Here is a 26207-nt window from a genome sequence, read left to right on the forward strand (position 1 = left end):
CAACTTATAGGTTACAAATTTGTGTAAGTATGCCCTTTATTAAAGGTTACTTAAATAAAGGTTACTACGTAACTTTTCTTTATAGGTGCACAAATTTGTGAGAATATACCCCTTTAGTAAACGTTACCGTGCTAAGAGTGTAGGTAAGCTACTCCCAGCCACGTCTTTTTGCCTTGCCCATGTGACGCTAATCCATAAATGCTCTTTACATGTCTCGTTTACCCTTCGCCACTTTAGACCTCGCCTAATTAGTACGCCTACGCCTTTCCTTGACCTGGTCATTCTGTTGCACCCTTCCCATACAAAATTGTCAATAACAGGTGGATGCTCCAAATATCGTAGAATCGTTTCGGTCAAGGCGTACACGCTCGCTTCATCATTCAGCTGCGTTTGAATTTCCAGCCATTTTTCCTGCTTGCGGCCACCCTGCATGTTAATGTAGCAAATTTTACCTTCTCTATTCTTATCCTTCCTGCGTCTTTTCCTGACTCCTGGTCGTCTAATTCGGCCCGTTACTGGTGTTTGGCTAAGTTCAATACTTATTCTTGCTTACAGATTGCCTGGGGCCCACCTCAAAAACCTACAGCTCCCGCCGCGAATCGACGTCCGACCGGTGTTGCTACACTTTCACAAAAATGTATCCCGTCACGCACAAAAGCGTCTTCGCGGCCTGCTCGGCGCACTTCTCGGTTGATGTCAATGACCGTAAAATTCATTGCTTTAGCTAGAGTCCAAATTTCCCTGTTTACTGCAAGAACTGCCCTTTCAATTTCATAACCCTGCCTTTCAACCTCTGGCACCGTGCACACCGCGATTTGTACTTCCTTTGAAACATTCCGCAGGTCGGTGACCTCTTTGACTGTTTTCTTTGTGATCCCTGCCCCTCGTCCGTGCAGTACGTCAATCACTCCGCCCATTATCACCACTAGGTGTCTCTGCTCCATTGTGCCCCACACCATTGTTCCCGTTGGATGGCGTGAAAGCAAGATGAATCTCATCTACAAAGGCAAAGGAGATAAGGATAAGACGAGCTCGTACAGGCCAGTTACAGTAACGTCGGTGATATATAGAATGGCAATGCAAGCCATAAAATTAGAACTGTCAAAGTGGGTGGAGAAAAACGATGTACTGGGGGAACTACAGAATGGGTTCAGGCCAGGCAGACGCTTAGAAGACAATATGTTTGTACTAACTCAGTGCATAGAGATTTCAGTAGCTCAGAAAAGACCTTTATGGATACCATTTCTAGATATTAAAGGAGCTTATGACAACGTAGACAGGGAATTGTTGTGGGATATTCTTCAATACGAAGGCATAGATGACGATTTCGTGGAGCTGCTGAGGGAGATATATAGAGACAACCAAGTACAAGTGGTATGGAAAGGTAGAAAAGGAAATGAAATGGTGGGAATTCACCAAGGATTGAAGCAAGGATGCCCTCTGTCACCATTGTTGTTCACGCTTTACGTCAACGGCATAGAAAGACGACTGGAAAACAGCGAATTAGGTTTTGATTTATCCTACATCCGTAATGGACAAATGGTGCAACAGAAGGTCCCTGGACTGATGTACGCAGACGACATTGTGCTACTAGCGGACAATAAAAAAGATTTACAGATACTTGCGAATATCTGTGGGAATGCAGCGACAAATCTAGGCCTTAAGTTTAGCACAGAGAAATCAGGAATTATGATCTTTAATGAACACACGAGTAACTTCGTGGTGTCAATTCAACAGCAAGTAATACCCATAGTGAAGCAATATAAGTACCTCGGCGTACACATAAACGAAGGAAAGAATTACTCAAGCAACCACCAAGATAATCTGAAAATAAAGGGGAAGCGGAATGCAGCAATAATGAAACACAGAGCACACTGGGGCCACGTTAACTATGAGGTGGTGCGTGGAATCTGGAAAGGAGTAATGGTGCCAGCTCTAACTTTCGCAAATGCCATTCTATGCTTAAAATCGGATATTTTATCGGGTTTGGAAGTTAACCAAAGATCAGTAGGCCGGTTGGCTTTGGGAGCCGACGGTAATACCACAAATGAGGCATTGCAGGGCCTCTTTTGAAGTCAGAGAAGCACAAAGCAAAATTGGTTTTCAAGAAAGGCTCAGGAACATGGATGAAAATAAATGGGCGGCTAAAGTGCACAAGTATCTCTACATGAAAAGCGTAGACACAGAATGGAGGAAGAAGTCAAGGAAGTTGGCAACCAAGTACAGGATAATCGAAACTGCAAATAGACAACCTGGAGTCATCAGAAAGAAAGTGAGAGAAATAGAGACCGTGAATTGGATGCAAAGAATGGAAACAAAAAGGACAATGGAGATTTACAAGAATGAGAAGAAAGAAATTAGAAGGGAAAATCTGTACGATAACACAAAGGGCAGTGCCTTGCTATTTGAGGCTCGAGCCGGTTGCCTAAGGATGAAAACATATCGGAACAAATATTCGGAACTAGATGAGACATGTGCATGCTGCAGTAAAGATCCAGAAACCACTCAGCACATCCTGATGGAATGCGACGGGATCCACCCAGCGAGAACCGTAGGTAACGTGCAACTCCCAGAAGCGCTTGGTTTCAAAGTGGAAGGAAATATAAACAGATCAGCCGTAGAGATCAGCAAGAGACGATTGGAGTACTGGTGGAAAAAAAGCAGGGAAAAGATGGATACGACCTGATCTCTTAAAATCATAGGCAGCGACACAAGGTAATTTTTTGAAAAAGAAAAATAATAATGAGAGGTATACAAAAATGCTAGATAAAGAACATGTATAGTATACCTGATTAAATCAAGCAGGCTAGGTGACTATTTGTCGCCGCCCCGTTTCAAAGGGGATGCCAATAAATCATCATCATCATCATCCACATGCGTTCCTTGGCTCTCGCTATCACCTCTCTAATCGGTTTTCCCGGAAGCGCGCTAACCTGGACTCGTTCGCCTGCACCTACCCTCTCTGTTTCCGCCGGTTCTACCTTACGCATGTTGGAATCCCCAACAAAGACAACTCGACGCTTTTCTTCAACCTCACCGCCGAAAGCTGCCCCCGAGGTCACAACGCCCTCCCCTCCTGTCTTAACTTTGCCCTTGTCTTTGTTGTTTTCTCCCGCGGCCGCGTCAGTGGTATCCCCTTCGTGACCGTCACTGACGTTCCCGCCACTGCTTTCCGTCGTGGCGGGTTTGGCTGTCTTACCCCCGAATTCATAAACGTGACTTGACTCGAACTTGACTTCCAACAGGCTTGAAGCGGCGTCAATCCATTTCATAAACCTGTCTCGACTTGAAGCGCCCTCTTGAAGCGAACTTGACGCGATCAAGTCGTGGCGAATTCCAAGGCAGCCCCGCACCTACCTTTGACTCGACTTGCAGTACTCGCGGCGCAGTCAAAGATGGCGGGGCGTATGATCGACGCGTTCGACTATAGATCTCGCGCTTGCGATATCGTCTTCGGTGCAGTCTATGCACTGCCAAGAGTGCCGCGGCGACTGCTTCGCGATAGGGAAAACCTGATGGAGCTGTACAATAACCAGCAGTTCCTCCTGCGCTACCGATTCTCCAAGGAAACTGTGCGAGAGCTGCAGCTGTTGCTACCGCTGGAAGCAAGCGGCAACAGCCGGGGACTGCCTCTATCGCCGATGCTGCAGCTGCTCCTGGCCCTCAGATTTTACGGCGCCGGCAGCTTCCAGATTGTCACTGGAGATCTGATCAACGTTTCACAGCCGACAGTGTGCGGAGCCGTCGACAAGGTGACGCGCCTCATCGCGCGACATCTGTTCCGCAAACTTGTGCATTTCCCGGAGTTGTCGCAGTTTGCTTCGGTAATGCGCGACTTTTTCGAAATTGACGATTTCCCGGGAGTTACGGGATGCATTGATTGCACCCACGTGCGCATAAAAAGCCCCGGCGGCGATGAAGCGGAGGTGTTTCGCAAGCGGAAAGGAGTGTTCTCAGTGAACGTACAGGTGAGTTCATTGTTTGCAAACGCTCGCCGGCGCTGGCAGGGCATTTTTAAAATTAGCTTTTGCAACGTTGTTCAAAAGCGTGTTCGTGCCTAGAAATCACGCTTCTCAATTTCGGAGAGGGTACGCGATAATCTGCGTGCAGTGCTGGTCAGATACTCATTCTGTGCTAAATAATTACTTCAAAACAGTGACTACCAAATTTGAACCAATTAAAAAGGGTTGTACAAGGAGAAGCACACATTAGTTCGAGCGCCAAGGCTGAAGATGCCAAATTGGAGCTGATGCGTTCGACGACGAGAATGCACTTCTTTAATTCACACAGACAGTGACTGTTTGTGAAAAAATAGTGTTCATGTTTTCAGATGCATGAAACATCTATTTATGATTGAGAATTTTGACGAAACTAGTCTTGGGAAGATATTTCGGGTGCACCTACTATGCCACTGCCGTACGTACATGTTATTGGGGCGAGAAATCATATTTTAATTAATGTAATTTATCAAGACAGGTAGGTTTAGGTACAATGATTGAAACTGCTGTGGTAGAGCTGTTGCTGAATTGGTGACAAATGTAATGTTAGTCCTGCATATTTCCACACACTTTTGCATCACAGGCAATGGCCAACGAGGGCTCATTTGATTGGCCATGGCACAACACGGCATATGGTTCAACAAGACTATCAGCATGTAATGTTTTCATATCTGAAACAATTCTTGAAGTATTGTCATGTCCTTGCTAACATCTCGTTAACGCAACCGGTGTACAACCACATCCGGATAAAGTTCGCACCGTTCGCAGTTTCCCTGTCCCTCGTTCTGCTTCTGACGTGCGCTGCTTCGTCGGCCTGTGTTCTTACTTTCGCTGTTTCTTCAAAAACTTCGCCGACTTTGCTCGCCCTTTGACAGATCTTTTAAAGAAGAACACGCCTTTCTCATGGGGCCCGGAGCAGGCCCACGCGTTCGCCGCTCTCATCGGCTTTCTGACCACCCCTCCCATACTTGCCCACTTTGATCCATCTGCACCGACCAAAGTCCACACTGACACCAGTGGTCATCGGTGCTGTTCTCGCCCAGCAGCAGAATGGTACCGAGTGCGTGATAGCTTACGCCAGCCGCCTGCTGTCACCTTCTGAGAGGAATTACTCCATCACCGAGGGTGAGTGCTTGGCTTTAGTGTGGGCTGTCTCCAAGTTCGGCAATATTTGTACGGCCGCGCGTTTTTGGTCTTTACAGACCACCATGCCCCCTGCTGGCAGTCTTCCCTCCGGGACCCGACAGGAGGGCTTGGTCGCTGGGCTTTGCGGCTCCAGGAATTTTATTTTATTGTCATCTTCAAGTCTAGACGTCTGCGCAATGACGCTGACTGCCTCTCTCGTCATCCCGTGGATCCTCCTGATCGTGTTGCACATGATGCGGAGACCTGCGTGTTGGCTTTCACTGACATGTGCGACATGCGCGCTGAACAAAATCGCAACGATTCCTTGCAGGCCATCATCGCCGGAGTGCAATCTGGCAGCACCGACGGCCCGTGCCGCATGTTCGTGCTGCACGACGGCTGCATTGCGTTCGAGCGTCGTCGTATACGTTCACAGCTGGCGCGTTTGTATACTCGTGTTCTGCGAGGTGAAGAGGTTTTGCGTCCTATGAGAACGAGAGAGAGAGAGAGAGAGAGCGACGCATTCACGGAGCGGGTCTCCTTGAACGCGATGTCGGCATTGGAACGCGGTGTCGTTGTTGCAAGCTGCGCTGTGCAACGCGCAGTGTCGGCCGTAAGTCCGAGACGCACGAACAGAAATTATCATCTACATGAGTGATAAGATGAAAAGTTCGCGTGCGCTTCCGGGAAAAGCTGGGCTACGATCACACAGCTTCGCTGTTTCAAGCATTGCGCGGCCGAGTGCAAGGTTTTTTATTAGCAATATGTGTGATATTATCGAACCGGGATACAATTTTTGTGGATGATTGTGTACTGTTTGCAAGGGCATCTAATGAGTCACTGTTTTTATTGGCGGCCGACTTGAAGCGAGTATAAAAATGGTGTGTCACTAATAGCATGTCCCTAAACACAAATAATTATGTACACATTACCTTCACTAGAAAAGTGTAACAAAATGAGATATAAGTATTTGTTAAGTGGCCAGTTGAAATAAAAAAAATAATTCAGCAGTGAAATATTTAGGCCTTATGCTGTCAGAGGATGGCTCCTGGTCATTACATGTTATACCGTAGTTAGAAATGCAGGGCATGCCCTTGACTTCTTGCAACAAAGTTTAAAACACATAAGTATTAACGTAAAAGAGCAGCGTAAAAAACAAGTTTTACCAATAATGGTGTATGCATGCTCTGCGTTGAATGTGGTTTCTGATGTGCGTATCAATGCACCAGTGGATGAACGTTAAAGAACCCCAGGTAGACTAAATTAATCCGGAGTTCCCCACCCCAGCGCGCCTCATAATCAGATCGTGGTTTTGGCACGTAAAGCCCTACAATTAATTTTTTTGCATAATAATGCTTTAGAAAAAGTACAATCCGTCGCGACACTGTTCGACGTGGGGATATACAACCGCTTTCAAAGTGCAAGAGGAAAAAACTTGACTGGATTGTTTTGCTTGAACAGGAAAGCAGGTTACGTCTTAAGCTGCTTTACTCAATCTTACATAATCGTATTGACACGTATACATGTTTATCATTCACCGGTGACCACTTTTCACCGGCTTACAAACGTTAAACGTAATCGTTAGGCGCAGGACGCGCCTGTATCGGAAGTCTCTCGAACGTTATCGATGCTTCTATCCGTTGTCTCTTGTCACCGACGCTCATGTAATCTGATTGCATGAGAGATTCGAATTATCTAGAACTTTTTGGAAGACACGCGGGTACCAAGGATTATTCTGGGACCTTCGATGACTCATGTATAAAACCCGACGCGTTTCGCCGCTGATCAGATTTCGACGTTCGCCGCTTTCGTTGTGCTTCGAGTGTAGCTTGCTTTTGTGGGCCTGCAAGGGTTCGCCGTCAACGCGCCACATCTACAGCTTGGCGAGCGGCCACGTGACATCGCCGACTACCTCGCCACAGCCCAGTGACAACCACGACAACCCTCACGCTCGCCGTCACCAGGCCGCTACATATCGACCGCATCGCCTGCTGTATGCCGGCCCAACCCGGGGCCGATCTCCCAGCCCTTACCCGGGAAACTAAAGGCAGCACCCGATGGAGGTGCGGTTGCTGTACGACGCAATGCTGAAGATACTCCGCCGCCGACGAACTAGATTCGCGAATCATCATGACGAGGTATCAGCATAGAGCCTGGCAAGAGCCTTGACGACAACACTTCGCCGCCGGAAGTAGACCTACCAACGCGCCGTAGCAGCAGCGGAGCAGGCCGACGCAGCCGTGATCCGACGCCACGACTTATCCGTAACGCCAGACGATGGTCTACCGATGTAGACGTGCGATTCGATGGTCAATGTCACCGCTCTCGTCGACACTGGAGCCGACTATTCCGTCTGCAGTGGCGAGTTCGCCGCCAAGTTGAAGAAGGTGAAAACGGCGTGGCAGGGACCCGATATCCGGACAGCGGGAGGACACCTAGGGCGCGATCTTGTACGCGTTCCAAAATGGAACGGAGGCGTTCCGTTCCATCGAGCCGCACACGATTGGTCAATTTGAACGTCGCGGTTGAAATTGACCAATTGTGTGCGGCTCGATGGAACGGAACGCCTCCCTTCCATTTTGGAACGCGTACAAGATCGCGCCCCTAATAACGCCGGCTGGAATCTGCGCAGCTCGAGTCCCGATAAACAACCGCACTTATCCGGCGAGCTTCTTAATCCCGCAGCATGGCTCCAGGGATGTTATCCTAGGCATGGACTTTCTAAACCAACACGGTGCAGTCACCGACTTAAGGTCCAAGTCGATAACGCTTTCAACGCACAATGCGATACCACCGGATACAAACATCAGTTACCATGCCTTGAATGCGCTAGAAGAACAAGTCACCGTTCCACCTCGCTCCAGCGTAAGGATTTGCGTCGGTACCGTAGTGCCTGCAGACATGGAGGGTGTCATCGAGGGCTATTATCACTTACTGCACGACCGTGAAATTTGCGTTGCTAGAGGCATAGCTGAGCTACGTGAAGGGAAAGCAAGAGTGATGCTCACGCGCCGACTACCTCGCCAGAGCCCAGTGACAACCACGAGAACCCTCACGCTCGCCGTCACCAGGCCGCTACATATCGACCGCATCGCCGGCTGTATGCCGGCCCAACCCGGGGCCGATCTCCCAGCCCTCACCCGGGAAACTAAAGGCAGCAACCGATGGAGGTGCGGTTGCTGTACGACGCAATGCTGAAGATACTCCGCCGCCAACGAACTAGATTCGCGAATCATCATGACGAGGTATCAGCATAGAGCCTGGCAAGAGCCTTGACGACAACACTTCGCCGCCGGAAGTAGACCTACCAACGCGACGTAGCAGCAGCGGAGCAAGCCGACGCAGCCGTGATCCGACGCCACGACTTATCCGTAACGCCAGACGATGGTCTACCGATCTAGACGTGCGATTCGATGGTCAATGTCACCGCTCTGGTCGACACTGGAGCCGACTATTCTGTCTGCAGTGGCGAGTTCGCCGCCAAGTTGAAGAAGGTGAAAACGGCGTGGCAAGGACCCGATATCCGGACAGCGGGAGGACACCTAATAACGCCGGCTGGAATCTGCGCAGCTCGAGTCCCGATAAACAACCGCACTTATCCGGCGAGCTTCTTAATCCCGCAGCACGGCTCCAGGTATGTTATCCTAGGCATGGACTTTCTAAACCAACACGGTGCAGTCACCGACTTAAGGTCCAAGTCGACAACGCTTTCAACGCACAATGCGATACCACCGGATACAAACATCAGTTACCATGCCTTGAATGCGCTAGAAAAACAAGTCACCGTTCCGCCTCGCTCCAGCGTAAGGATTTGCGTCGGTACCGTAGTGCCTGCAGACATGGAGGGTGTCATCGAGGGCTATTATCACTTACTGCACGACCATGAAATTTGCGTTGCTAGAGGCATAGCTGAGCTACGTGAAGGGAAAGCAAGAGTGATGCTCACGAACTTCGGCCACGAATACAAGCACATTAACAAAGGCACCATGGTCGCCTACATCGATTAAATAGTACAAGCCAGCAGTGCTTTCGCCTTCACTGATTCTAGTACACCTGCAACGACGACTGTAGTACCTGAACCAACTTTCGACGTCAATCAGAACCTCCCCAATCATAAGAAAGAACAGCTAAAAGCTCTGCTCCTGCAATACAAGGACTGCTTCTCGTCGTCGTCAAAAGTTCGACAAACCCCTGTCGCCAAGCACCGCATCATAACCGACGAATATATCGGCCCACTCCGTCAGAGCCCCTACCGAGTTTCGGCGCGCGAACGCGAGGCCATAAGGCAACAAGTCGACGAAATGCTACGGGACGACATCATCCAGCCGTCCAAGAGTCCGTGGGCGTCCCCCGTGGTGTTAGTAAAGAAGAAAGATTGAACGCTAATTTTTTGCGTCGATTATCGTCACCTCAATAAAATCACGAAGGACGTATACCCTCTCCCACGTATTGACGACGCCTTGGAACGACTCTACAACGCAAAGTTTTTCGTCAATGGACCTCAAAACCGGCTACTGGCAAGTCGAAGTCGATGAGAGGGACCGGGAGAAGACTGCCTTTATAACACCAGACGGACTGTTCGAGTTCAAGGTCATGCCGTTTAGGTCTTTGCTCGGCACCTGCAACTTTCCAACGCGTCATGAATAATGTACTGGCAGGCTTGAAGTGGGAGACTTGCCTCGGTCTATTTGGACGACGTCGTTGATTGCCTCAAGCTTCGAGGAACACCTCCGGCACCTTCAAACAGTTCTTCAAGTACTCAAGACCTCCGGACTCACGTTAAAGCCAGAAAAGTGCCGCTTTGCATACGAGGAGCTCTTGTTTTTGGGCCACGTCATCAACAAATCTGGAGTGTGCCCTGACCCACAGAAAACTGCGGCCATCGCTGACTTTGCTCCGCCCACCGACAAGAAGGCAGTCCGTAGATTCCTTGGACTGCGCGCCTATTACAGGCGTTTCGTCAAGGATTTTTCACGGATCGCTGAGCCAATGATGTACCTCACGAAGGCCGACGTCGAGTTCAAGTGAGAGACGCCGCAAGTCGAAGCATTTGAAGAACGGAAGCGACGCCTGCAATCGCCGCCAATACATGCAAATTTCGACGAAAACGAAGTGCAGACCGATGCAAATAGCGTAGGACTCTGCGCCGTGCTTGTGGAGAGGACTGACGGACTACAAAGGGTTGTAAGTTACGCTAGCTGGTCGCTGTCGAAGCCGGAAACAAATTATTCCACAACCGAAAAGGAGTGCCTCGCCATCATCTGGGCTACACATCAAAGTTTCGCCCCTACCTCCATTGCAGGCCCTTCAAAGTTGTGAGCGACCACCACGCCTTGTGTTGGCTAGCTAACTTGAAGGATCCTTCAGGTCGCCTCGCACGATGGAGTCTGAGACTTCAAGCATTCGACATCACGGTCGTGTACAAGTCAGGGCGAAAGCACTCTGACGCCGACTGCTTGTCTCGTGCCCCCGTCGAACCGCCGCCACAGGACGACCAGGATGACGACACTTTCTTGGGACCCAACAACAGTGAGCTGACCCGGAACTAAGGAGCCTTGTAGACTACCTGGTAGGCAAGACCGTCATTGTGCCCAAGGTGATCAGGCGAGGATTGGCGTCGTTTTTCTTGCAAAACGACATTCTATTAAAGACGAACTTCTCGCCTCTTCGAGCCAACTACCTCCTCGTGGTACCCTCAGCATTGCGTCCAGAGGTTCTGCAAGCTCTCTATGACGACCCAACGGCTGGACACCTCGGTTTTTCCCGCACGCTCGCGAGGATACAAGAAAAATACTACGGGCCTCGCCTCTCTGCCGACGTCGCCCATTACGTAAGGACATGCCGAGACTGTCAGCGACGCAAAACACCGCCGTCAAGGCCAGCCGGACTTCTACAGCCGATCGAGCCACCTCGCCGACCGTTCCAGCTGATCGGGATGGACTTACTGGGGCCTTTTCCGACGTCGACGTCCGGGAATAAATGGATCGGCGTAGCTACGGACTACCTCACCCGCTACGCCAAAACAAAAGCCTTGCCCAAAGGCAGCGCCGCCGAGGTAGCCCGATTCTTCGTTGAGAACACACCCTCCTGCGATATGGTGCCGCAGAAGTCATCATCACCGACAAACCTACGGCCTTTACGGCAGAACTCAAGCCATCCTGCGATACAGCCACACAAGTCATCGCCGGACCACCGCCTACCACCCGCAGACGAATGGCCTCACCGAGCGCCTAAATAAGACCATCGCGGACATGCTAGCGATGTGCGTCGACGTCGAACACAAGACGTGGGGTGCCATCCTTCCGCACGTGACCTTCGCATACAACACGGCCGTGCAAGAAACGACGCACGTGGCGCCGTTCAACGGTCTACGGAAGGAACGCGGCAACGACGCTTGATGCCATGCTACCGGACGTCACAGACGAAGAAAATCTCGACGTTGCCAGCTATTTGCAGCATGCCGAAGAAAGTCGACAGCTCGCCCGCCTGTGCATCAAGAACGAGCAGAGGACCGACAGCCGACACTACAATCTTCGACGACGCTACGTCGCGTACCCGCCCGGCGACCGTGTTTGGGTCTGAAGTCCGATTCGCCGTCGAGGACTTAGAGAGAAATTGTTACGTCGCTATTTCGGACCATACAAGATAATCCGACATATTGGCGCACTGGACTATGAGGTCGTGCCAGACGGCATTTCGTACAGCGGCGCCGGGCAGGACCTGAAGTCATCTACGTGGTGCGTCTTTCTAAGCCTTTCTATGCCCGCTAAAGAACTTCGGTACTTTGCTACTTTCTAGTTGTTTGTTTAGTTTTTCTGTCTCTCTCTCTCGTTCTCTGTACGCGTGGTTTTGTTTTCGCTTTCTTGTTTGTATCATCGGGACTATGCTTTTTAAGGGAGGGTATGGATACGTATACATGTTTATCTTTCACCGGTGACCGCTTTTCACCGGCTAACAAATGTTAAACGTTATCGCTAGGCACAGGACGCGCCTGCTTGTATCGGAAGTTTCTCGAACGTTATCGATGCTTCTATCCGTTGTCTCTTGTCACCGACGCTCATGTAATCTGATTGTATGAGCGACGCGAAGTATCTAGAACTTTCTTCAAGACATACGGGTACCAGGCATTATTCTGGGGCCTTCAATGACTCATATGTATAAAAGCCGACGCGTTTCGCCGCTGATCAGATTTCGACGATCGCCGACTGTAATCGCCGCTTTCGTTGTGCTTCGGGTGTAGCTTGCTTTTGTTGGCACATCTTCCGCCCAACAAAGAATCAGTTTTGTCATACACAGTTTTACGACTGTTTACTTCAACGTCACTACTACGGGACGGTATGGGAATCTGCTGATCAGACTATCTGAAGTAGAGCACTGCACGGGCCGGTTTTTCAAGTCCGGGCTGGACCCGAGCCCGAAAGTACCATACTTTGGCCGGCCCGGTTCTGTTCGACCCATTAGCCTTTTTGCCTATGCGAAGATAGCTGGAGTTCTCGATTATTGTGAAGATACTGTCATGTGATCAACGGCCGCCGGGTGGTCTTCAAGCTGCATCAAAGCAGGTTTTTGCCCTGCATCCCTTCTTGATGATTACTTGATAATTTAACTGAGAGAAATAAACATTTCATTACTAGCCGAACACGCACAGATTATTATGTGAATATTTGGTATGAAAACAAACCATACAATCGACAGTTAGGAAAATAGGGAGGGATCAGGCTAACAACCACCGGGAGTGGCAGAACCCCGGCTTACATTTAGGGATGAAGTTGTAGAAAAGCACATCGGTTGATCACCATGCTCATGCTTTAAAGAGTACGGCAACATACTATAGCAAAGGCATAGGTGAACACTACCACACACGCCGCGGCCTGCCATTTAATCTCACTTTTGAATCTCATATAGTCATTCGGATACAGTGATGGAACTCGAGCCAATAATTTTGGCGCGAATGTAAATTTAGATACGCTCGTTAATGGCTTTCTGGAATACGATAATACACGGCCATTAGAAGCTTTTTTTTTCATTAAACAGAAATTGTTGACCCACAAGGCTAACGCTCATCATATTTTCGCACGGAACATGCCATTTTTATTGCTTTATTCGGCTTCATTATAATTATGTCAATTTTTAATGGATAATTTAGGCATCCTTGTTTAGAAATATATGCAAATTTAGACTCTGTCTCATTGTGTTTCAGTACAGTGCATCTACAACCTAGGCTTTCCTTGTTTTTTTTTTCTCCGCCCAGAATAAAGTATGATCTGCTTGCTTATTCACGTAAATTCGCAGACAACGCACCTAGTGCTTTCAAGAACATATACAAGGCTGCGAACACGAGGGTCTAGCCACTTAACGAGCGGAAATAGCATTAAAAAATTTACTGAGGCAATAAAATGCTCTGCATTTCTATTTTGTTTTTCATATTCCCCTCCCCAATGTTGAGAAATTTTGCAGCATCCGCGTAGACTTAAAGCATTTGTCTAAGAACAATATACACTTGAAAGTCTCAGTTTAATTAGCTGGGCTAATTGTGAATTAACCTACGGCAGATTATTCAACTCGCTTGAAAATATAACCAAGAAAATAATGGAAACCGGTAGTAAGTTGCCCTGTGCCTTAAGATCCAAAAATTTGCATATGAACTTTTCAGAATTTATTTGCTACAATTTTATCGAGGTACTCTAAGTAATTCTTGAAAACTTATTTAATTTTTGTTTTTTCTTTAAAATGATCGCGTCGAAAATATAGATATTTTTGTGCAGCAACAAAATATTGCAGTCGACTCTGCCCCTAGGCACGTCTTCCGCTTTTGAAAAATGTAACGAGCTCCATCGAAGCTCATCTCATTGATTCCCGTTAAGGATAGCTCGGCTACCTGAAACAGTCTAATGAATGTTTGTGCAGCGAGTCTCACACCAATCCAATAGTTTTTTATTTGTTTAGCGCGACTGCAATGCATATATATTTCTAACTCTTTGTCAGGTTGATTCGAATCTGTGATGCCTAGCAACTCTGGAAGTGTGCTTTTCGCCGCTATTCCCACCCATCCAAATGTGTTTCCCCGTGTCGATTGGCGGCGCCGCTGTCGAAATCATACAGCTACCTCCATCAAACTTCGGGTCGTCCATCACATGCCTGAGCACGATCACCTCTAGGAATTCGAGGTGTTAATATGCTGGGAACAATGTAGACAAGAGTTAGTTAGTGTCGCGAAGACGAAAGAATTCCTGCAGAACCCATTTTAAGATGATTATCGAAGTTAATGCGATTACCATTCACACAATCTAGCGAGCAAGAAGCGACACACCGTGTTAGCTTAGACACCTTTATTTAGAATCCGCAGTGTTTCCCCTGATGTTTCAAGTGATTCGGCTATATGCGGCCATGCACTGTCTCCCTTATTGACCCGCTTTGTTATGCCCATCGTTCGCCAATGTTACCCCACAATGGTAGAACAAGGACCGCAGGCCGACGGTGCATGCAGTGACGACGATGGAATTACGAGGTAGGAATCATGTCGATAGAAGGACGAAGGCATATAAGGACGACGGCATGACGACGATGAGATGATTCTGAAGTGATGGCGATAAATAATTGCGACAGAATACGATGCCATGACGCCGGTGTTCTAATCTCGATTGATTGACAATAATTGCACAATACTAGCCGAATGAAATAGAAATTATGCTGATGGAACCTGGAGGTGGTATCACGACCAAAGCATTTAGTAATTTTTAGCCAACCAGACACGCTTCTGAATAACATACCAGCCTTCTCCCTTTCTTTTCTCCTATTCCTTCCCAAGAAGCTTTACAAACATATCCTCGGCCGTTGAGCTCAGTACGCCGGTGCTCTAGCTCATTAAGCCACGATCGCACGTTTACAAACGTATCTTGCCAACAAGTATATTATTCAAGCTCGAACTTAGGGGGAACATTGAGCTTGGGGGCTCCTATCGAAATACATGGGAAATCGGCAATAGTTTCTCAGAGCAACCGATGCACCAAATCTGATGAGTTATGTTGAATTTAGAAAAAAAAGTTAAAATGTAGTGATTGCAGAAAGGGATATTTTATTATAGGCCGTCTACTTTTTTTACGTAAAATTTTAAAGAATTGCCAAACTTCGAAAAAGAAAACTTGGCTTATAGAGCTATGTACCTCAGCAGCTAAAAATGATATCGGAATTCTGTAAACTGCACCTAATAATACATCCAAACGGATAGCAATCATATATCATACACCATCCTGAAATATACCACTATGTTGTGAATGTTGCATTTGCAAAGCCCTTCCAAACATTATAAGAAATTCACGTAAGTTTTAAGGTATAGCAAAAAAATTGTTCGCTTTTGATGCTCCAACGGGTGCAGTTTATAGAAATGCCATATTTGTTTTTAATGGCTGAGCTGCGGATTTGGAAACTTCATGCTTCTATATTTTTTTTTCAAATTTACGAACATCCTGCGATTCTTTGAAAACACTACACTATCTAAACGAAAATTCTATTTGCTGCAGTCTCTGCAATTTAACTTTCCCTCTTAAATGCAACACATTTCATTCAAATCGGTTCAGCGGTTTTCTCATAAAAACATTCCTGCATTTTACGCGTATTTGAGTATCCGGCATCGAAGATAGGCCCGAGCTAAAGCTTCCTCTTAAACAATGTATCACGCCAGTTCTATAGGAAACCGATGAAACAGAACCCTGACGTATAAGCAAGACCATGTCCACAGTGGTGCACAAATAAAAAGTGCTCAAGAAAAAAAATTACATATTCAATGGAAGCTTCGCGGGAGCCTTTATCTCGGCCAGACATCTCTCCATAAAGCGGACGAGCTTTCTGGCCAGGTGTCTAGCAACACCGTCGATTCATTGTCAGTAGAGCAAGTAGCTGGCCGTCTTCGAAATAACGCTGATACACAAGCGCGCTCGTTTCCAAGCACCGAGGTGAAGCGACAGCTTCAGGGTGTGTTTCTTTTTATTGCGCTTTCTTTAGTTGAGCGTCATAGCATACGTCATGGCGGGAATTTCGAATTCTTTAAGGTCGATACGCCACGTGGTGGCGAAAAAAGGAAACTGTACGAAATGTCCCTAATTCCTGGTATTGGGTGCGAAATCAGCCTCCCAGTCGATTCAGAAGGCCGTGGTATTGTTTGATATACGGGCTTTAATCTGACTGTTTTCAGTGCATGAAAACTACCAGTTGTTCCCGTTTCTTTGGTGCAAGAGCTTTGCTGAATAAGCGTTTGTTGTCGACTGTGAGGTGTTCGGTAATGTAAATGGCATGATCAGTACTACCAGAAAAGCATATCCGGAACAGCGTAGACGAGTTTTTCGACTCTTGCGAAGAAATTCATCGTTCTTCTTGAGTGAACAAAAGCGAACAACGACGTTCTTGTGAGACGTCTTGTTGGCCACACGATGTACAATGTCAATTTGCCCAGAAGAAATTTGACACGCAGTTGCACCGGCAGCCTTCTTAAAAATTGCAGAGCAGTGCTCTTCCTGTCCATGATGGAATGCCTTTTATTTCGATGTAATTCATCCTGCTGTACTGCTCCATGTTGTCGATTATTTTTTCTAATGCTTGATTCTGTGAGGTTTTTTCTGTGTTAGTGGATACAAATTAATTTTAATTTTAGTTAATTTAAAATAAATAATGGGGTTTTACGTGCCAAAACCACGATCTCATTATGAGGCAGGCCGTAGTGGGGGACTCCGGAAATTTGGACCACCTGGAGCTCTTTAACGTGCACCTAAAATCTAAGTACACGGGTGTTTTCGCATTTCGCCCCCAACGAAATGCGGCCGACGTGGCCGGGATGCGATCCCGCGACCTCGTGCTCAGCAGCCCAACACCATAGCCACTGAGCAACCACGACGGGTTGGATACGAATTCAATAAATGTCGCTATGAAGGTTTCATACTGTTCGCTCATGAAACGCACGCTTTCAGCTAGAGAAGCAAGGTTGCCGAGTCCCTGGTCATCAAACTTGTTCCAAATTTTGGCGGCAAGATTGTCAACAAGTGAATCAAGCTTATTCTTTAGCACTGATTCTACATGCTCAATCCGGAACGTCGCAGGACATATGTAAACTATTGTTTAAACTGTGTCATTTAATTCCAGTGCTTGCAGTGAATTACTTGTCCAACCGCTTGAAAGCATTATACAAGCGCCTTATGCATGTTTTGACGCTGTTCTTTAACAACGGAATGTGCTAACAGCTTTAAATATGCACAGAAAGAAATACAAGCTGCGCGTCGTATGTGGACAAATGTTATAAATGTGTGGTTTATTCCAGAATTGAAAAAAGAAATGCTAACACAACTCAGAAAAAAGCAGCTGCACCGGAAGTTGTTTTGTAATCCTGCAAAAGGGCGCAAGTAGGCGTTTTTTATTCGTTTTTTTTTATCGAATGAATGAAAAGCACGGCTCTAAATAAGCATACCACTTCTAGATAACACCTGCGGTCCAGCACTGTAGACTGCGAAAACATCACTACCTGCTTACATAGCTTTGTTCCCTCTGTTTGTTTGTGACCGGCTTCGCGTTCGAATCGGGAAACGCTGTTGTGGTACCCCGGCCGTATTAAACCGTTTTTCGTTTTTCTCTTTCATTTTTTTCTTTTTAGTGTTAGAATTTTAGAACATTCCTGTGGAATATAGCACAGAACTACTCACTCAGCTGGTAAACAGTTTAACTCAAAATGCATAATTTGTCTCCCTAACAATATTTCACTACTCAACTTTTTGTCTGACTGCTCTAGCTCAAGTACCTCAATACTATGCAAACCGAAGCGTGTTTTCAGAAGACGCAGTCGATTAGAACCAATTTTCAATCTCAAACCAGTTTTGAGATAACCGCTGCCCAAGTTGCGGTAAAACGTAAACTGTTGTTGTACTTACTTTTTATTGCGATAGTTATTCTATGGACACTCTAAACTGAGTTTCCGTGTTATACTGTCCATTGAATAAGGACAGTTCGTTGCTGTTTTTAGACCTTAACCTAACACTCCTGAGTGATCACGTCTGCTGAGCGCACATCCCTAGAGGTAAAAAAAAAATTTTTGCAGTACGACTCAGCGTACTCTTAACACTGGGAAGCGTGGAATCGCTTTACTTTGCCCGGAATCGGCCTTGCACAAGTCATGTGTACATATGATGCAGGCGAGTTTTCGCAATCAGCTTGAGAGACTTTTGAGGGCTGGCTTCCCTCAGAATTATGTGATTGAGTCCCTGCTGGAAAAGTTGAAAGCTACCACTGCCAATGTGAAAGCGCACTCGAAGGATAGGGAGCGTGTTAAGCCAGAGGTAGTACCAAATGTTCACCGTTTGAGCCATAACCTCAAGAAGGTCGCTACCAGATATGGCATTCCGGTTGTTTTTTCAGCTCCCAATAAATTGGCTCAATTATTCCCTCGTGTACACGCGATGGGCCGCGGGGCTACAAGAAGCACCAGCACACGAGCCCTGTCAGGAGCTGTATCGAAGGGGTGGTCTATGAGATACCCCTAGAGTGCAGTAGGTCCTACATTGGACAAACGGGACGTTGCATTAACGACAGACTGAGGGAGCATGCTAATAGAAGGTAAGTGTGACAATGCGCATCTTCCTGCACACTGTAAGGCCGGTCCTTGTGAGCAACGCTTTAAGCAAGTATCGATTCTGGGCAAAAGTGGCGACAAAGCTTCGAGGGAGTAGTTTGAAGCTTTCTTTATTAAAAGAAAGGGTCTGATTGTGTTAGCGACACATCCATCATATTGTACACTGCAGAGATGTGCTTTATTGAAAAAAATGTTATCACGATCATGTAGTTCCATGTCATACCTTGGCTCTCTTTGGACGCCCGGAAGTTAGCTTTTTTCTGTATGTTCTCACGCTGTCATTAAACAGTTGGTAGTTTGGCGCTTCCCTGTCTCCTCTATTCTGTCCCCTTTTCACAAAATGCACTTCGCGCCACAGTCAAGTATACCTAGGAAATATCAGCACCAACTTGCCCAAGAAGAAGTTCTTTTGGATACTTCGCAATATTCTTGTGTCGTGCCTTATGCCCCAAGGTGCAAAACCAACTTGTTCATGTGTCCATCGTAACATCTAGACGCATCTTTCTCCAATGGGAGTTGCTGCAATAGACCATGAGCGAGGATAGGAATATTGCTTCGGAACTAAATGGGGGTGCCTTAACGAAATCGATCGGTCAAAATCAAGCACCATTCACAACGATGTCTCTCATAGCCGCTCTGCGACTTTCTTAAGTTTTCCCAACAAAGCAAGTATCTGTTATGACTCAAGAAAAGCTGCCGTGGAGTGCTTGCGGCACTTATCCTATCCCGTTGACCTGATACCATCAACGAAAAAAATGTTTCTTCTTTTTGGGGAAGCCTCTAAAAAGCACGGAAGTAATCATCGCTGTGTTTGCAGTGCCATGGCTAAACGCTCTTAAGGATGATAAATCATGTCCAGCAAACAGGCTGTTTTTTATCAAAAGCAGTGATAACGTCGTTGAGACAAACATTGTAGTGAAGTTCAGGGCGTATGGGTAGCTTTTATTGCCATTATCTTTGTTAGTTGACGTCACATGAAATAAGGCTGTAAACACAGTCTCGACGATGTCGCGAGAATGCATGGAATGGTGAGAAATTGCTGTCTCGAATATAAAAAAGTATCGAGCGTTAAGGTATTTCGTGGAGGTGCACAGACGGCAGCACGGCACTTCGTAACGCCAAAACGATTTCATGGTTTGAAACCAGCCATTGTCATGATGATGAGTGTCTCGACGTCTACCTGTTAAGTGTGTTTGTATATTTAAAACCAGATTTCAGCAAAGCATTAAAGAATTCACAAAATCGACAAGCAAAAGCAACATCAACCACAATATGGCTCTCAGTACTTCGAAATAAGCTAATGAAAAGCTGAGTGTATTCATTTAGGGCGACAATAACCGAAAGTATTTTCGGGGCATCATTCTATCTATCCGAACAGAGCGCACTTCCTGAATGGATTCATCTTGGATCCAAGCGGGCAGGCAAAGGCGTTTGCGAAAGCTAAGGAATTTCGCACAAGTTTGTTGCAATTGGCCGAGAAGGGATTAATGACGCCTTTTAGACTGCACGTCATATAGCACACTGTCAGAAAGAACACCTGTGTTTCCGTGAAATTCTGGCTTATGGGGAGTTCTTTCTCAGCTTCCTTCGTGGCATCCAAAAACGCGGAGTAGGCAATCTCCATCGCCGGGATCTCGGGAAACAAACTGTCCTCGCGTTCGTCGCTGTTGTTCAGGCAGCTATTTCTCGCATCATAGGCCGCACTCGAGTTTTTGCTGATGACTGAGTGGACATTACCAGCAGCATCCCAGCGAAGGCCTTCTCGGTCGAGTGCTTTGACCAGTTCAAGCGCAATCGAGAATCCTATGCCGCCGTAGAACATGGCACGTGTGCCCTTACTGTAGAACAGTGGGCGGGTGACGGCAGCGATGGCCACGCTAACGGTGTTATTGAAATTGTCGTGTACGAAATAGGGCTGTGCGTAGTTTAGCGGCAGCCTACGCACACGTTTGTATAGCGAATCCTTCTTCGTGGTGCGCAGACTCTGAATAGATTTGATCCAGTAGCTTCCGAACGTTTTCTCGTGTTCGGGGTAAGTATGGAATACCTTTTCGAGACTTTCGTTGGTCAAGTACTCCGCCGGAGGCCAGATCTCCAACTCAAGTCTTCTAAGCTTCGCTGCCATTGCATCCTTACTCTCCGAGTCCAGCCACTCAGATGAGTGCACCAAGTGCACGGCCTTCGAACTCAGGCGGCGGAATCCTCGGTATATCTCCAACCGGTCTTCTTTCGTAATCTTGAGGGCAAACTGCATTGCCAGTAACACTGCCTTGTAGGCCACTTCGATGTGAAAGCCGCAAAATGCTGGTCTCAGTGTATCGGCTATCGTCTGGTCCCCATACCTCGTCCATAGTAGGCGGCTGTCGGCAACCGGACCGTAGTGCTCAACGAATTGCCACGCTAGAAACGCCAGAATTTGCTCGTTCGAATAGTTGCCGAAAAGCTCCCCCACAGTGAGCAGGAACTTCACGTTGCTGACGACAACATCATCCCGTTGCTTCAGCGCGGGGTCCATGTTGGTGACCTTCTGCAGACATTCTAGCCACCGGTCGGAGTCTATGCTCGGCGTGTACACTTCCATTTCTCCAAGAGAGAACCCCGTCGCTTTTCTGGGCGACACGTGAAGGGCTTGGTTGAGGGCCTCGAGTATGTCGCCCTCTAGGCGGGCAGCATCTGTGGCTCGCCGCTCACTGTTGACGGGGTTACTGTTGGTGAATGCCGTATAGAACTGGCTCCAGTACTCGTAGTATCCCCCAGAGTTGATGACACTGCGGTGGTGCTGGAGGTAGAACGGCAGCTGGGGAGCGGGTTCCAAAGAGAGTCGCCAGAATTCCCTTGTCCCTTGACCATACAGAACGATCTGCACGGAGAACCAGAACTCGACGTGCCATTCGTGAGCCAACGTGAGGAGCACCTCCAGAGCATCGATCTGCTGCTTTGGACGTTCTGGCCAGGACAAGCCGAGCTCTTCGATAAACTTGAGAAATTGGCCCAGCGTTGAGCCGTACTCGGAGGGGCCGCTCATGCAGGATTGGAACATCAGTAACGCTTTGTGGCCTACTGGGAACTTTCGCGAGCCTTTCAGGAGGGTCTCCTCTAAACCGAATAACCAAGAAAGCACCATGTCTTCCAAGACGGACGTGTCAAAGTCTCGCAGCTGCCTCCTCTCACCCGGTGGGGACCATTTGGAACAAACGTGAGCGCGAAAGTCTTCACAGGCATCGATGCTTTGGTTTATGGTGTTGTCCAGTAGTGCTGCATGAACGTGACAGTCTTCCGCGATGCACAGATCTTTGAGGGTTGGTTGGTGCATGGACATAAGCAGCAGTGCGATAGCCACAACGGCCATCAAGATTGCTGCGAGTGACGCGAAGACGACCAATGCTGCTCGACTGAAGAAAAGTCCGTGGCCAATGGTGGTGCTCAGTGGACTCCGCATCTGAAAAGAATTAAGAATAAAAACGGCAATGAAAGCTAAAGTAGACCCTTCGCGAAGACAAGAACGTTCACCGTTGAGAAGACTGCCGAAAATGACGAACTCTGGTTTAGCTCGCGCTCTGCGCCGTCTACTGAGAACTTCTTTGCCGGTTACCACTTACCTAAAACTTTCTAGTAACATTGCTTTCAATAAATGGCGCAGTTTTCAAGCGTAGTAATGCCAAAATGACCTAGTGCCGCACAAAGAGGCAAGTATCCTCGAACAAATGTGCAGAGCATACAACGTGGCAAAAAGAAAGCTTTGTTTACCACCGCTTCGAGACACCCCGATATTTTTTTTTTGCATTACGTCTAATTACAGAGTTAGTCCTTATTAATGATTGAACTTCTGAAATATAATAATTAGATAAAACGTGTCAATGAGAACATTGTCGAGCAACATGAAAAACTCCCGAGGCAGCTTTTTGCTGCTCAATATACGTGCTACATAAAAGCGTTTTTACGAGCGTGAAAGAAGCCCTCGAATAGACAGAAAGTACCTCAAGCGGCCAGTCGTGCGGTAATGTATAGAGCGACGCGCCAATACGATGACATACAGAAGAAAAAGAAATGGCAAATACAATCACGTACCACCATTGAAGAAAAATCATGTGGACTGATCTAACAAGAGTTTTGCTAAAACACGCACGCACGCACACACATTGACGAGAATCACCGGACACTGGAGACACTTCGTTCTTGCTAAAAAAGTGCGCCGCATAACGCTCACAAAGACGCCACTACAATTTTTGTTATATGCACAAAGCCAGTAACAGTCAACAAGCCATGCATAAGAAGACCAGACGACCAGAAAAATCGACAGCAAACGGCCACCATCGCCATCCTATAATTGGCTGGAGATAATTATTCTGAACCCCAAACTAACATCAGTTCTGAGCAAGATGACGTCACTCACGTCTTTCATTCGCTTTGTGCAATGTTCTTTCTATAGTTTCCTCCTCTCACTTAAGAATCCCTTCGTACGCGTTTGTGAATAGGTGACGCGTAAAACGATCAATCGCAGGGAATTGTGGGGCACTCCGTCTGCTAGCAGCTTCCGGTTCGACGGACGACGCGGCGGCATGCCCGGCGCACGTGTTTTTCTACACGGTTTCAGCTGTCAGTCGTGTGAAGCTTTCCGTACGCTTTGTCGACCAGCAATGTCGTACCATTAATGCAGCGGATTTCTAGGTTTCAGTTCCTTCTGGGCGCGACGATGACGAGCCAAGAAAGGCAAGGATACGCTTTTGTTCATAAAGGAACGCTGGTTTTCTTTTCAGCGGCCTTTTTTGTTTCTGCCAGGTTTAGCTCTACGACACTTGCCGTTTATTGGACGCACCATCAATGACTGCTCTGACAGCGGGTCAGTCGGACAGGTGAAAACGTTATTGTTATCTGATAATTTATCAAGCGTATACAAGCATTACTTAGAAAATCGGGTGCTGAGACGATGGCTATAGCAGCCTGGTAAATACTGCCCTGGGGTCGTCGCTGCAACCGATATCGTCAGTAACGGCGCAGCTAGCGTCATTCGAAAATGAAGTGCTCAAAATGTTTGAAAACTGTGCGCTGTCAACGACATTTCTTGGTCAAAACTCGAGGTTCATTTGAAGTGGTACGTAGAAGTTCTTGCTTTTTTTCTCAACAAGATGTGGAAATGGCCGTATCGCCGACATATTACAGCTGCATATTATTTCTGTATACAAGGAACTAAGGTGGGCTTGTTGGTTACGAGTATTATGTAAGTATCTCGCTGTGTCCCGTTTAAATTTGTGCCGTAAAACCATGTTTCATAATTCCTCTATATGTGCATGCGATTACTGAAATAGTTATTGTTGATTGAGTCAATGTTAGAGAAAGAAATATCTTGGGTAATAATTCCGTGTCAGCCCAAGCTTACACAGCTCATCGCCGCCTGCTAAGTGCCACTGTACGTTCATTTTCTTTTTGTTCACTGATGGTTCAGTTTTGGATGTGGCAGTCATGCCTCTGATGCTTGTGTACAGCTGCCTCAGCAAACGACGCTGCAAGGTAGTAATTACATGAGTTTACCTTAACGCTTGAATTTGAGCAGCCAACAGCTGAACAGCCGACCATGGTTTTGCTAGGCGCCTGCAAACCGGGTAATCTTCTAGTGTGACAAAGCCGGACTGCAAGCGCTTCAACCATAGATTAACATATACAAGGATAAGAGAGGACACTTCCATAGGCCCCTGCGGCCGATTTTGGTTCGCAGCGCACCTAGCGGGTGTGTGGAATCTGCACCGACTCAGGAGATTAGGACAGCGGAAAAACTAATCTCGAAGGCTATCTGCTAGTGATCAGAAACATTACCCAGGCCTCCAAGATTGTTCCGTGGCGAGTGCTCGTCCCGGAGGCTAAATTTGGATTTTTTTAACGCGTTGCTTCCATGCATCGAGTAGCTTCGTGTAAGCTGTACCGCCAGAGCAGCAAGCCCACGATGCCACTGTGTGTTTATGCAGACATTTAAAATAACACGACAAGTGTTGGAAGAGACGAAACATTTTATTTTCAAGTCATTCTCAGTAAGCCAACCCACACTTTTTTTTTTCTCACAACGTTCGATGAACGCAAGTACACAAAGATGGTTGCACTGCAAAGTGCAAGACATGCCAATACAGGTGCCATATGTTGACAATAAAGCTCACAAAAGGAATAAACACGCGATATTATGAAAAACACTAAAGAACAGTAAAACTGAAGACATGCATAAAGATTAAAGAGCAAAACAACCCTCGTCCTTTGAAGCCTAACCTTTCTTATTAAGTGGTAGTTTCGGGCTGCATAGCAAACAAGGAATGAAGGCTGCTCACTGCAGTTGTCAGCCACCCTACGCTCTCTCCCTGTGCTGCCGTTGTTACTTGCACCACGGAACACAGCAGTAATTCCCGTAGTACTTGACTACAGACGGAAAAGTATTGCTTATGTCTTCTGTCCCGCCTTCGCACAAATTTTCACCTACGCACTTCAGATCGCCCTTCTCGAAAAGCGTCACGTGCAATTATCGCAGCTAAAAAGAGCAACCTTTGGTGCGATGCATGCGCTACTGAGGCAGGAATGTTTATTCAGAATACGTCGTATCCACAGCTTAGAAACATTCTTCTCAATTTGCAAGTTCTCTCTAATTGCGCTCGTAACAAAGGCTTTAAGCAATCTGAGCACGCCACGAATAACGATCCTAAGCATAACTCCGTTCTTTCACACAATTGCACACACGTGCATTGAATTCAGACTACGTGTTCCGACTCACTTTCTCGTGCCAAGAAACGATTTTCTCGCAAACATGCTGCGCAGCATTCCAAATTGCTGTTTCTTACATAATGTGAATCAATCCACGAACATCATGCGCGAAGTGAAGAACACAAAAAAGCTCTCTGCGCCGAGCAGCACAATGCGAGAAATGTCAACTTACAGGCTGAAGTCACAAATACATAGGTAATTTTCAAAGTAATGAAGGGGAAAAGGAACGTAATGAAGGCCTTCTTACCAAGCAGCAGCCAAGCAGACAGACGTTCTGGCAGACGAACAGAGCAAAGACCACGCAGACGTTATCGCACATCTTTTGTAGGGTCGCCTTGCGTGATCACACCATGGCCGATATCTTGTAGCGATGCGTTATGCTTTATTCTATATACTAGTCTTAACATCCACCGCTCACGACCGGCTGATCCCGTTGATAACGTCGACGTCTACAGGCGCATAGACAAGTAGACGTATAGCGCACTATAGAAAAGTAACTACAGTAGATAACAAGTACATGCGCTCCCTTGGAGACAGGGAGTGTTGTATTGCCCTCCAGCGGGCGGCATGAAGGTGCGTAGCTCGGCTGCTTTTAGGTTGGAGTGGACACTCTTGTAATCCGTATGTTACTCTATGCTTAAACGGCGAAGCGGTGGCAGCGGCTGCGCTTCCTCGAACCGGAAAGAACGAGCAGACGGTGCATACCAGAATACCTCGCTCTTTTACGGGTAACCTAT

The 26207-nt window shown here is 47.2% G+C and overlaps 2 protein-coding genes across 2 annotated transcripts; one reads left to right on the forward strand and one right to left on the reverse strand.

Annotated features, from left to right (window-relative positions):
- Positions 1-3515: 3515 nt before the first annotated feature.
- On the forward strand, positions 3516-17159 carry LOC119462473 (putative nuclease HARBI1). The gene is made up of 2 exons (XM_037723819.1): positions 3516-3968; positions 17088-17159. Exons 1-2 carry the CDS (start codon positions 3516-3518, stop codon positions 17157-17159), a joined length of 525 nt encoding a protein of 174 aa, XP_037579747.1.
- A 2939-nt stretch (positions 17160-20098) lies between these two features.
- Positions 20099-22081, reverse strand: LOC119462474 (neprilysin-1). The gene has a single exon (XM_037723820.1). It carries the CDS (start codon positions 22079-22081, stop codon positions 20099-20101), a length of 1983 nt encoding a protein of 660 aa, XP_037579748.1.
- Between the last annotated feature and the right edge of the window lie 4126 nt (positions 22082-26207).

The sequence above is a fragment of the Dermacentor silvarum genome, chromosome 8 (assembly GCF_013339745.2).
Source record: "Dermacentor silvarum isolate Dsil-2018 chromosome 8, BIME_Dsil_1.4, whole genome shotgun sequence".
Taxonomy (NCBI): Eukaryota; Metazoa; Arthropoda; class Arachnida; order Ixodida; family Ixodidae; genus Dermacentor; species Dermacentor silvarum.